The sequence below is a fragment of the Diplotaxodon limnothrissa genome, linkage group LG18, assembly GCF_057381915.1.
Source record: "Diplotaxodon limnothrissa isolate DT_005_m linkage group LG18, D_limnothrissa_male_GT1.1, whole genome shotgun sequence".
Classification (NCBI taxonomy): Eukaryota; Metazoa; Chordata; class Actinopteri; order Cichliformes; family Cichlidae; genus Diplotaxodon; species Diplotaxodon limnothrissa.
In genome coordinates, this window is record NC_140613.1 from 9,662,484 (window position 1) to 9,676,259 (window position 13,776).

Genomic DNA, 13,776 nt, shown 5'->3' on the forward strand with positions numbered 1-13,776 from the left:
GCTTCTTGCATGTAGCAACAGTAGTTTTACTATAGTTCACACTGTGTGCTTTAAAGTCTAGTGAATGGAATAGAGTGCTGTCCATGGTCCTAACCCTGAAACAGTATCTTCAAAGTATTGTTTGCAGGTTTTGCATTTGTATTTTAATTTGGAGACAAAAAAGGGTTTAATTAACATCCTTCAAACAATATGGTTTAATGAATTAATTCAATTAATTCAAGAAGGATGTAATATTTGTTTGTTTTCTAAGTCTGTCTTTACACATACTGATCTACTAACATTAATAACTCTGCAGCTTTGGCCTCTTTAAACAGAAATAGAAAGAAGTCATTTGTCTAGAACTAAATAATCTGAACTTAATCTTGAGCCCACACTATGAAAGCTCATAGCAGTCGCAGTAGTAGTCTTTACTGACCTTTTGGGAATTCATTTGTGTTTGTGACAACTGATGGATAAATATAACCACAATAAAGAAGAAATCACAGGTGCAGACGTTATATCCCACATATAAAAATAACACTGATATATAATAACAGCAGAAATATAACCAAGAATCAAAGCACACCAATGTTAAAGGAACTCAACTGTCATATAAGTTTTGTGCTTTTTTTTGTGGTTTACAGAAGGTAAAGAAGTGTGTTCAAGACCACTACATCTCCCTTTCTGTTGTCATGCTCTACATTTATTGTTTTTGGAATTATTTTTTCTTGATCACAATATCCACTTCTGAAAGCTAACAATAAGTCTTTTTAGTCATCTTTAAATTAAAAATTCCAGCTTTTAATTTTTTTTAAATGTTATTAAGCTCGTCTTTGTCCTATGTGTTATTGAACTGAATGTCCTTGAAGGTTTTGTGCTGTTGGTAAAACAAAACAAGCCATCTGAACACACCTCCTCGGGACGTGCGTAACTATAACAAACACCTTCCACTGTTTTCTGACAGTTTTTAAGAAAAAAATAAGCTGAAGTGAACAATAATGAAAATAATTTGTAGTTTCAGACCTAATTTATTCATTTGTTTATTTTAATGATGGTGTCGTATAATTGGATGCTCTAAATGAATTTTCATTGCACCTCTCCGTACTGATGCTGCATTACACGGTGGTCATGTCCCATTTCATTTATCATTATCGGTGTCATGCAGTGCACTGCATTTAATTTATTCACAGTCTAAGGCTCCTGGTGGTGTTTTGCATTGCAGAGAAGAGTGGCCCTCGGGGTATGTGGGGGGCCCCCTGCCTGGAAGAGGCTAGGGAAGCACATTTTATGATCCGCTTCAGGTGTTACTAATCAGGTTTCTTAAAAAAAATCTTGAGTCTGTGTGCTCTGTGTTTGAAAATGATCAAAGCTCACTTTTTTTCAACTTTGATGGGTCAGAGCTCACAAACTACGGGTCTGATGATGATGGTGATGAAAGGATAATGCATGTTGTTATTGACCGGCCTGCTTCACTCACAGGGGATGACTGCTGTGAATGAAGCTAATCAACAACATCAAGCATTTCTCAGCCCTCAAATTTTTTTATATACAGCCACTGTGAATGTTACAACCCCCTAAATTATCACTGTACATAATATTTATTTGGTCTCTAAAATTAGAAACATTTCTCATATGAAACTTGACATATGGTTATGCATCTGCCAGCTTTCTTGCTGTTCTGTAGATATATATACATTTGAGCTGAGGCTCAGATCCAGAGCAGCCTACGCTAAGAACATCTGTTAGGATAATTATAATTCTCAGATCAGCTGAATTACAATCACACAAGAGAGAAGTGTACAAGGGGCTGAAAAATGGCATACTTAAAACTTTGTGCTTGTTTTTATTTTTTTATATTTCAATGCAAATGATTAGGATTTTTATGCAAATGAATATTACAGTGCATTATCTTTGTGTGTTGCAGGATCCAGTCCGGCTCCTACCTCAGCACGGGCTGGTTCACGCTCATCCTCGCCATGGACATGTGCAAAGAGATCCATATCTACGGCATGATAAATGACACCTATTGCAAGTAAGACATGAACTGTCACACTCTCGCTACCCGCTCCCACATCTTCCTTCCTCTATACTTGCATGAAAAATGCACGCGTTCCTACAAAACTTTGAAAACTCCATTCACATTCACCCCAGCGCCGGCCAATCACAACCTCCCATAACCACGGTCTGCCCTGTTACATTTCCAATGCCTCAGTTTGGATTTAATGGCTGAGTTTCTATGCTGAAATCCATATTGGGTTCTCTGTGCCATGAATACCATTATGTTTCCCTGCCTAGAATACCCAGCAGGCAGCAGTCTCTCTTTGGCTGCGGGTGGCTGGGCTCCAGCACCCCAATTCCTCCTCTGCTTCGAGTTTTATTTGTATATCGGGCCCGTCGTCTTCTCTCTGACTCCGGGGTGAGTGATTACTGTCTGACTGCGAGGCCATGGGAGGGATGACAAACAAGATGCTCTTGCTCTGGGCATGGCTGCTCAGTCTCAAGTCATCTCAGCCTTGATGATCTCGCCTCCTCTCGCAGCTCTACCTGAGCTCTCTCTATCCCCCAAATCAAACACTTTTACCTAATGCACACTGAAAATCCTGCTTTTTATCCTCTCTGTGCAGCCCGTGCACAGCAGGAGCTGAAATAAAGACACATGGCAGAGCGAAGCGATAATTCAACCAGCACGGAGGATTTTATGATTCAGTGAGGTAGTTAAGGGCCAGTTTTCTCTCCCTGCCTCTCTCATTTATTTCCCTCCATCCTGCATAGGACAGGAATATATTGTGTTTCACCAAGTTTCTGAATTGACAGTTTAGAGTCACGCAAAGTGCTTCTGTCAGCTGGATGCTCCAGAACAACAAGGAGAAGGAAACTTTTGTGTGGCAATATTCATGGTTTTAGGTTAGGATTGACCCCAGTGGTTCTGTGGCAGTGGTGCTTCAACAGGTGCTGCAGAGAGGGTGAAATTGAATTTATTTGTCAACACTGGTGCACACTGTGTGACACAGAGGAGAGGCAGTGATTGGGCTTTGTATTACTGTAAGCTGGCAGACAGCCACGGTCGCTTTCCCGCTGTGGAGTCACTGGCTGCCGTGATGGCTGTTTCCCTTCTCTCTGTATTCATTCTCTCAGTGCAATTGTTACACAAGTCATCCTCTCATAAAGCTGTCACTCGCCATTAGAAACCAGTGGCAGAGTGCACAATGAACCTTATCCATTGCTCCAAGCTTCCTTCTGTTTTTATTGATCCCTTCTTTTGAATGCAAACTCTAAACCGAGCGACGCATCGTGAAATCCATTACTGTACATTACTGAGCTTGCTGCATGTTTTCAGATTTACTTTGTCTCAGAATAGAAGTGAATCTGTTGTGATGTAAATCAGAGTTTAGTTAAAAGACTATTTATTGAATAAATGCGGGCGCCGACAGCAGCCCCTTTTTTCAAATAAGGTAGACCTGCCGAGTAGAAGCCTTTGCTCGCGGCAGAATCAGCTCGAATTACTGAACACCGTCTCAAAGGAGCTTCGTTTTAATGGTTTAATAATTGAATTTGTTTTCTTACTTTGGATTTTTATTTATTTTAAGCCAAAACCAAGAACGCTAAATGTATTCTTAACTGTGAGAAAGAGAAGATTGAAAATTTTAACAATATATATTCATCAATATGTTTATATATTTAACAATATGTGAATACTCAAACATCAGTCATGGTTTTAATTTGATATGCAGTAGAAAAATAAATACCTATATGTTTGTTTTTTTTAAACCTGAGTGACTAGTGCAAACACATTTTCTCGGGGTGCTGTGGTTACACACACACATGCATGTTATGTTGTGAATCTAAATTGGTCCTAGCTGTGAATGCCTGTCTCTCTGAGTTAGCCCAGCGATGAACTAGCGACCTGCCCAGGATGTACCTTGTATCTGTGAGAGCTGGGATGGGTTTGTGAGCTGTGACCTTAGTTGGATAAGCAGTTAAAAAGCTGGCTGGATAACTGGATGGATAGACATTTGACAAATAGTCTACTACTATAACAGTCTCTACTTTGCAGGGCAGCTTTTTCACAATTTTTGAGACTTTAGGCAGGGATTTGCTCCCATTTATACACGACAGCATTAACAGGATGTAGAGTGATGAACTCTGGCCTGGAGATCCTATTCCAATTCATCCAACTGAGAAAACCTTTTCTTTACTGACCTCGATTTGTGCCTGTGGGATTTGCCATGTTGAAACAGGAGCAGGCTGCCATCAGTGTCTGCCATAGCAAATTAAAAATGTTCCCTGACAAACATGTGTACACCTGGATAAATAAAATAGCTTAGCATATGTACAAACCCAATTCCCAAACAGCTGGGACACTGTATAAAATGAAAAACAGAATGTAATGATTTACAAACCCATGAACCCATATTTTACTCACAATATAGGGAACATATGAAGTTTTCAAATTCTGGGAGAGGAATGTTGTCCCATTCTTGGCTGCTCAAGAGTCATGGGTTGCATTTGTCATGTTTTTTGTTTCATGATGCTCCAAATGTTTTCAATTGGTGAGATATCTGGACTGCAAACAGTATGTACCTGTATATACCTTTCAGCATTAATGGTGTCTTTTCAGATGTATAAGCCGCCAAATCTACAGACTGTGATGTTCTCATAACATCAGACTTTTGAACTGAACACTGATAACAAGCCAAATACTCCTTTTCCTCTTGGAGTCACAAAACATAAAAGTGGAAAACTGCTCTGGGGTCAGATGAATTGAAATTTCGATTCATTTTGGAAAACATGAACATCTCGTGCTCTAGACTAAAAATTATGTATGAGATATGGGACAGAATCACGCCTGTTTTTAATGCTCGGCTGTGAGGGTCCAAAGATCATGAGCAACCAATCGATTTCTCCAGATTTTACATTGAGGAACATTACTCTCGGGTTAGGGTTAAATCAACATTCAAAGGTGTACAGAGGTGAACAATCTGTTACCAAAGTGTAAAAAAGTAAACAAAAAGATTTGTACTTAATGGATAATTCAAAGGCAGGCAGACTGACGTAACACGAAGCTGAACATGTCCCATCAATACATCAGTTAAATTGAAAAGCAAGATTAGGACCCCAAGCATTTTCATATTAATAACAAGATGTCAGTATTTCAATTCCAAATAATTGATACACACATGGTGCCTTTATCACAGTTTCATAAATGTTCATAAAGGCTACAGTGCAGTTAGTTTACTCAATTTTTAATACTATACTACCACAGTATACACTTTTGTTAGACGTTTGTATGCTATGTCGGTGCATTTCTCCAACATCAGAATTGACACAGCAGAACTAGAGATCATGTTTTTTTTAACACACTCATTCTTCTTCCTTGTCAAAACCTACCGCCCACAGTACTCACAGTGCAACTGAACCACTGACAGGTCAGCTGGAAATTCGAATGTAATATGTGTGGTGGCTAATGAAGCCTCAAGCTGATCTCAGACACAGATGAGGAGTGGGCTGAATTTTTTTAATAGCTTTTTTCCCACATATGCAGTGCCATCCCCAAGTGAAGAGGGTGTACTGAGAAAATGGAACGAGTGCTTTGAGGAGCTCATGAATGAAGAAAATGAGAGCAAGAAGAGGAAAATTGGTCAATCAGAAAGTGCTGAGAATTAGGAAGGAGGAAGTGAGGGCAGATGTGAAGAGTGGAAAGCAGCTGATATGGGTGTGACATACCTGTGGAGGGTATGGAGATGTCTAGGAGAGAGGGCAGTGGACTTTTTAACCAGACTGTTGGAGAATGCCCGAAGAACAGAGAAGTCTATTGGTACTGATTTTCAACAGCAAGTGTCATGTGCAGAGCTGTAGTAACTACAGAGGTATAAAGCTGATAACCCATATCATGATGATATAGGAAAGAGTTGTTGAAGCTAGACTGAGAAAACAGCTGACGATCAGTGAGGATGAGTGTCAGGGGTAATTTGGGACTGAAAGAAAAGACTGTAGTAAGAACTGCTATGGTTTGGAGACAGTGGCACTAACAAAAAGACAGAAGGCGAAGCTGGAGGTGGCAAAGTTAAAGATGTTAAGGTTTTCACTGAGTGTGACCAGGATAGCCAAAATTAGAAATGAGTTTATTAGACAGACGGCTCAGGTTGAGCCGTTTGGAGACAAAGTCAGGGAGATATAGCAGAGATGGTCTGTACATGTGCAGAGGAGGTATAGTGCCACTCCCAAACAATTGTAGATGAAAGTTTGTCTAAATAATGTGTAAATAATCTTCTTCTTCTTCTTCTTTTTAGGACAGAGGATTACAAAAAAGTTCCCTACCATTATTACGAGGCGGGCAGCCGAGACGAGTGTGCTGAGTATCTCCTGCATGAGAGTGCCCCATATGGAGGACACCGTTTCATCACGGAGAAGTCCGTTTTTGCCAAGTGGGCAAAGTCTCATGCCATCAAGTTCTTCAACCCACCGTGGCAGCTGTCGTGACCCTGGCTGAAGCAGCATGGAAGCATCATTATCATCATCATCATCATAACTATCATCCACAGAGACAAAATGAATCTCTGCAGTTACACTAACCAACACACAGCCATTTTTGCCCAAATCCCAGCCCATATCTATTAATAAAGGTTGTTTTTAAAGTCCTGGTTGGGTACACATGGAGCCTCATACAAAAAAAAAGAAAAAAAATTACATAAAAGTTTGACCAATGTGAACAGCAATGACACATCTCCTGCTTTTTTGAATTTAAAGCCCTCTCCTGAATTTTAGAGCTGAGGCCTGCTGCTGTGCACTGACTAATCGATCCGCTCGCTGCTCTGTGAGTCTAGCGAAGGATGGTTTGAACTTTAAAAAAAGGAGAAGAAACAAGCGTCCGTCAACTCGCAGTGACCTCAGTGGCTCAGATTTCCGTATTCTCTACACATCACAGAGGCCGAATTTACATTTTCTCTCAAAGCTGTAGCAGAAGAAGCCCTTAGCTGCCACCGTGGAGGCGAGTGGCATCAGCTTGGACGTCTGACAAGCTTGTCCACTTTGTTTCCTCTGCGTGTCTGTCTTCTGTCAGGCTGTAATTAATCTATAACGAGTATCATTCAGGCCTTCATCTCTGACTGAGCGAGTGGTGAAGGCAGATGCTCTGTCAGATTCAATTTTACTCCGTTCTGTTCAAAGACGCTTCAAAACAAGGTCACGAGAAAAAGACAGCACTAGCAGATTGCAGTCAAACTTGAAGGTAAACCAGAGGTGGAGATGTAAATCAGCTTTTTTGCTTCTGTGTGGTCATACATGCAACTTAAAGGTGTCCTCTTTATGTTATTTTTTTTTCTTTTTATAATGCTGTGAAATTGACGATTAAGACACATGTTGCGGTGTTGGCCTGATGTCCTGATAGTTTGCTAATGTATTCCCGCGGAGATAAATTGTTAATTCTCTTGAACAGTGTGCCAATTGACAGTGTGAGTATCACAGCGCACAGAATGATGTGCAATTAGAAGCTTCGTCTTTACGGAAGGAGTTAAGTCATTTGTGACCCTGCGGAGAGAGAGATTTATATGTGCAGTGAAACCATTTGAAGTTAATTGTATTCTGTTATCATTGTGCCTGCAACATACTCTGAAGTTCATCGTATAGACACAAAGGAAGATGCTCTCTCTCGTACTCTCATCCAGCTTTGTGCCTCTTTGTGTAAAGCTTTGCTGCGTGAACGCATCTTCCCATTTGTCTCTGGTTGGAGCGTGCGTGTCTCTTGGCTCGGGCCATTACATTTGAATACATCTGTTCCAGGACGGTGAAGAATAATCAGTGAAGTGGTGAGGTGTGTATGCTGGCTGGTAGCTGTGGATGTGACCAAGACTGCCTCTCCCGAGGCTGTGATTAGTGTCCTGGTCAGAGCGGTGGCCCAGAGGGGAGGACTGGACCGACTCAAAGACTTTAAATACAGACTGCTCGATGCAAACACTCCCTGGTGATTGCAGCTGAGATCCAGAGTCTCAGAATTGCTGCAAATCAATGCCTAACAACACACGGAGGCTATGCTGTTTGTCTGTGAGCACTGATGTGGTGATTTGCAGGTCAAGTTTACAGGTTAAAACTTGACTGAAAATAAGCAAGAAATCCATTAGATTTTTTTGAGGTCCATTTGTAGCTTTTTCTAATACTTTCACTTAAAAGAAAAATGGGGGTTTGGGGGTGAAAAGTCACATTTTGACATATCAGCAGAGTTTCGGCAACTCTGCACTCACTGCATTTCATTTGAAACCAGGTACCACCTACACATTGAAATTCAGTGCTTCAGATTCTCTGTAAGTTATTTGTAACCTAGTAATCTTGTGTGAGAACCCTTCTAGACCCGTAAAAACATAGAACATGGGTGTCTGAATGTACTTGCTGATGGCACAGGAACGATTAAGAAGGTGCTTAATGTTGCTAAAACCTCATGGCAGCTATAACTTGAATACATGTATTCGGATAGTAAGTAGGAAAAACAATTGTAACGATGCAATGACCATATAAAAAACTCATTTTTGATCTTAACTTGTTGGCCTTATAGCCCCCCCCCCTCCCCCCCCCCCCCCCCCCAACATCTAAGCTGCTTTTAAGGCCCATAAGATGTAGCTGGAGACCTTGAAAAACAAAGGTATTGGATGTACCTCAAGATTAAAGGCACCTTGTGGAGTTTTTTTTAAATCAATAAAGAACATTTAGATTTACATTCAGAAGTCATTGTGCGTATCCTTGAGGTTTAACAGCTACAATGAATGGATTCCCTACTCAAAAAACACTCTCATAGCCCCATTTTGTGACAAACAAAATGTGGAGCCACTCGTAGAAAAAAAGAAACAAACAAACATTCAATATCAGCAATATTAGAGGTCACAAACTCCACAAAGTACTTTTAAAGGTTTTTCTTTTTTCAGAGTTTTCTACTTTGAAGAGGTACACTAAAGGACTTTCAGGCTCCACCTCTAACAGTTTACTTTGTAACAGTTTTCTAAACTCTCTCTGTCAGTGTTGTTTGCCTGAAGCCGTTTTTCACACATGCACTTTGGACAATTTTGTGAGAATCAGGTTGGGATATTTTCCACAGTTGTCTTTCCTCATATGTATCGCACAGCAGGAAATAGTCAGTTTTAGATGCGTTCGCCATCCTGGAAATACTCTGTGTTGTTTAGGTGAGGGAGCTGCCTAAATAAGACTTCCTGGAGGCATTACACATGATGCACTCGCTGCATGTAATATTAGATGCTCTGCTCTCACATCGGCACACGTCATACAGCCTTTGTACAAGTGAGCTGGCGGGTTAAAGACCAGCTAATGGCTGATTTAATTGCATTAGACATTTGCAGTCTCACCTCCACCTTTGTTGGGTTAGTCCTAGAAAGGTTCTGTGCAGCAGTCCATGCGTGAAAACTGCTTTTTGTTACAATTTTTTGTGTTCAAGTTTATTTATTTGAATCCCTAAATCAGTCAAAAACTAACAAAGTAGTTTAAGTTTTGAACGAAAGTTACAGTAATGGGGTCTCCTCGGGGATGGCGCGTGTTCAAGAGGTGTTTGGAATCCCAGCACGACGGGTAGCAGTGGATCAAAGTGTCCTCCACATGTACGTGAAGTATTAGAGCATGAAAATGAAATCTGGGCCGGCAGAGTTGGAAATCATGCTTCTTCTCCTTCCCGTGGGGAAAAAACAGCCATAGACACTGAAGCGTGGATAGGTACAGTAGGCCATGCATGTTAAACATTTAACATACATGTTTTATACATCTCGCTCAGCACGCAATTGTGCAGTCATCTGGCAGCTCTCCAACAGGCAGTTGCATTTCTGCTGTAGTTTTCAACCTACATTGTAAAGTGCTTCACATCAATACAAGAAACAGACTTGCTGTGAGACACGTTTGACGTGTTTTTAGGGTTTTTTGATGAATTATTTGAAGGCTTTTTGTTTGTTTACTCACAAGTGGAAGAAGAGTGCTGTTTTTTTCTGTTTATCTCCAATCCTCCTTTTGTGGCATGTTTTTAATTTAAGCATTGATGCCTTTTTTGTTTGTTTGTTTGTTTTTTGTTGATGCACTCGTTTGTGTGCAGTCGTTTTTTTTCTGCTGCTGCAGGCCACGTAGTTGGTTATTTCCTGAGCAACAGACACTGCATTGTTCTCAGCTGGAGCACACTGGATGAAAACCCAAGGATGCATTATACAGTATATTATGAAGAATACATCCTCTTATGGGCTCTCATGAATCATCTGTGGCTCGCAGGAAGGGGACTGAATAAAAGACTGGGCTGAGATGCAGGCAGATAATAAGGTAGCTTTATTTCCAGAAGTTCTTTTTTTCAAATGCAAGAGCTTTTTTTTTGTTTTTTAAAGAAAATATGAGCATTCATATCTGCCAGCTAAATATACAGCCAGCAACAGGTTACAGTAGGTTACCTTAGAATAAAAAATGAAAATGGGTCATAAAAGGTAACAAAATCCACCGAATAGCATCTCTGAATTTCCCCTATTAAAATGTTTTATATCTTATTTGTTTACAAAAACGCTCTTTTACATAATCATTACTAGTTGGCCAGCTATGAAGTGGTTTTCTCTTGTTTGCAGCTTTAAGTCGGGGGCCTGAAGCTTCATATTTACTGTACAGATATGAGAATGGAATTGATTTGCTCAACTATTTTTTTGTGTCCTAAAATTTTGAACTATTTTACCCCTTTTGTTCTTATCCAGACCTTAAAGTATCCCTTAAATCAGCGGTCCCCAACCTTTTTTGCGCCACGGACCGGTTTATGCCTGACAATATTTTCACAGACCGGCTTTTAAGGTGTCGCGGAAAAGTACAACAAAATAAAACTAGTACCGGTACCGAAAAAAAGAAGATTTAATCTCTACACACGTGAAAAGACCCAGGAAAACCGAGTTAACGATAAAAACGATAACAAAATAACGCTGAAAACCGATAAAAACCCTGAAAACTATACATTTCACACCTGGGCCTCAACTCTCGCGGCCCGGTACCAAACGACTCACGGACCAGTACCGGTCCGAGGCCCAGGTTTGGGGATCGCTGCCTTAAATTCATTTTCATTTCATTTCATTTATTTATTCATTTTCAGGCACAACAAATACCTATATTGAACATAAAATACACAAAACAAAAAACAAAACTTGCCTGAAAAAGGAGTGGGACGAAGAAAACTTATTAAATCCCACCCCTATACTCACTCATCAACAAAAAAAAACAATAAACTTCCCGCAGCTACGCCCATCATTGCATACAGACCCATCAACAGCCCCGGGCAGATACAAGCATCTAAGCGGCAGCTCGCAACCAACAATTAGAGCCTTCATAACTGAATACAGAATATATAAATTATAAATTGCATTACCACAGGTAACAGGCAGTAATAACTACAAGTAACAGACACACATACATATACATACATATATATCTACACACACAAGTACATATATGTACATACATACGCACACTTTATTTTTTATTTTTTATTTTGGAATCCATACCAGCAATGGTAAGAGGACAGACATTACAGAGCACACTAAAACCCATCATTGAGTATACTGTGACCAGACCAACTGTTTGTAGAGAAATTTAAATCTATGAATATTTTTGCATTGTTTCAATTGTAAACTCAGACTGTTCCAGATTTTCACACCACATACAGACACACAAAAGCCTTTACGGGTTGTTCGAGTTCTGGGTAATTTGAATTCTCCAAAGCCTCTCACATTATAAACCTTTTCTCGAATTTCAAATCTAGTTTGTAAATTTGCCGGTAAAAGTTTAGTAAAAGCTTTATACAAAATTATGGATGTATTGTAATTAACCAGATCCTGGAATTTAAGTAACTTTGCCTGAAGAAAGAATTTGTGAGTATGATCTAGATAACCAGCCTTGTGAATAATACGCAGTGCTCGTTTCTGTACTGTGACTAATGGATTAGTTGTATTTTTATATGTATTTCCCCACACTTCCACACAATATGTAAGATATGGAAGAACCAGGGTACAGTACAGAGTACGAAGTGCATCTTTATCAAGGAATTGTTTCACTTTGTTCAAAACTGCGAGGCTTCTGGAAATTTTGGTTTTTATGTGTCTGACGTGGGGTTTCCATGAAATTTTGTTATCAATTATAACTCCCAAAAATTTGTTTTCACTCACATTATCAATTGGTACACCTTCAATGATAATTGGTAATTCTATATTATATTTTAAATTACCAAAAAACATTGCTTTAGTTTTATTTATATTTAATGATAATTTATTTATGTCCATCCATTTTTTTTATTAATTGTAGCTCCCTGTTTACAGTCATTACAAGATCAGTATAATCATCGCTACTGAAAAATATGTTGGTGTCATCTGCGAACAGTATGAGTTTAAGTACTTGAGAAACATCAAAAATATCATTTATGTATACATTGAAAAGTTTTGGTCCCAACACTGACCCTTGGGGAACACCACATGTAATACCAAGTTTCTCTGAATGGTAATGCCCTATGCTAACATATTGTTCCCGACCTGTTAGGTAACTTTTTAACCAGTTACCAGCTTTCCCTCGAATACCATATCTTTCCAATTTATCCAGTAAAATTGAGTGATTGATTGTGTCGAAGGCCTTTTTGAGGTCAACAAAAATACCAACTGCATATTTATTTTTATCCAGTGTATCAGTAATTTCTTCTACTGCCTCAATTATCGCCATTGAAGTGGTTCTTTGCGTTCTGAAACCATACTGACCAACATTTATTATTTGATGTTTTTCAAGGAATTTTTCTAATCTTGAATTAAAAAGTTTTTCTAGAATTTTTGAGAATTGAGGCAGTAGAGAAATAGGCCTATAATTGGTAAAACTGTGTTTGTCATTACTTTTATATAGTGGTATTACTTTCGCAATTTTCATTTTTTTTGGAAAACAACCGGACTGAAATGATAAATTACAGATATATGTTAAGGGACTAGCAATATTCAGAATAACCTGTTTAACTACAGACATATTTATGTCATTGAAGACTTACTTTTACATTTTAATGTGATATTTATTACTTCTTGCTCATTTGTAGCTGAGAGGAACAGTGAAAAGGGATTTGATTTTATATTACTGATATTTTCATTTTTATGACACGGGATGTCCGCTGCTAGTTCAGGGCCAACATTTATGAAGAATTTATTGAACCCATCGACAATATTACTCATGTTGTGATTTTCACCATTTGCATCAGTAAAATATTCAGGATATGATGTTCCAGAAGATCCTTGTTTAATTAAGTTGTTTAACACATCCCAAGTTCCTTTTATATTGTTTTTATTTTCATATAATCTTCTTCTATAATAAAGTTGTTTGCTCGTTCTTATAATATCAGTCAATTTATTTCTATATGCTTTATATCTTTGTTCCACTTCTTTTGTTTTTACTTTGATAAACTGTTTATACAGATTGTTTTTCTTTTTGCAAGCATTAATAATTCCTTTTGTGAGCCAAGGACTTTTTATCTTTTTTTTCTTTGTCATGTGTTCGTTTACAGGACAATGTTTATTGTACCACATAGTAAAAATATCTAGAAAATTATCATAAGCCTTGTCCACATCTGACTCTTCATACACCGAACTCCAATCTTGTTGTGCTAAATCGAAATTGAAGGCATGAATTGCTTCTTCATTTATTGTTCGCTTTGCTATCATGATCTTGGTATCTATTTTTTTTAAATCACAGTCACACAAAGTAAAAACTGGTAAGTGGTCAGTTATATCACAGACAAGCAGACCACTATTAATTTGGAAATCCATGACA

General features: G+C 38.8%; 1 protein-coding gene across 1 annotated transcript in view; it reads left to right on the plus strand.

The window, feature by feature from the left end:
- st6galnac3 (ST6 (alpha-N-acetyl-neuraminyl-2,3-beta-galactosyl-1,3)-N-acetylgalactosaminide alpha-2,6-sialyltransferase 3) overlaps positions 1–6,622 on the plus strand; it is a 109,780-nt gene extending 103,158 nt beyond the window's left edge. The window contains exons 4-5 of the mRNA XM_085377614.1: positions 1,904–2,011; positions 6,270–6,622. Of these exons, the coding sequence (XP_085233740.1) occupies positions 1,904–2,011; positions 6,270–6,459 (298 nt within the window). The 3' untranslated portion in view covers positions 6,460–6,622. The remainder of the gene's footprint in view (positions 1–1,903; positions 2,012–6,269) is intronic.
- The last annotated feature ends 7,154 nt before the right edge of the window (positions 6,623–13,776 follow it).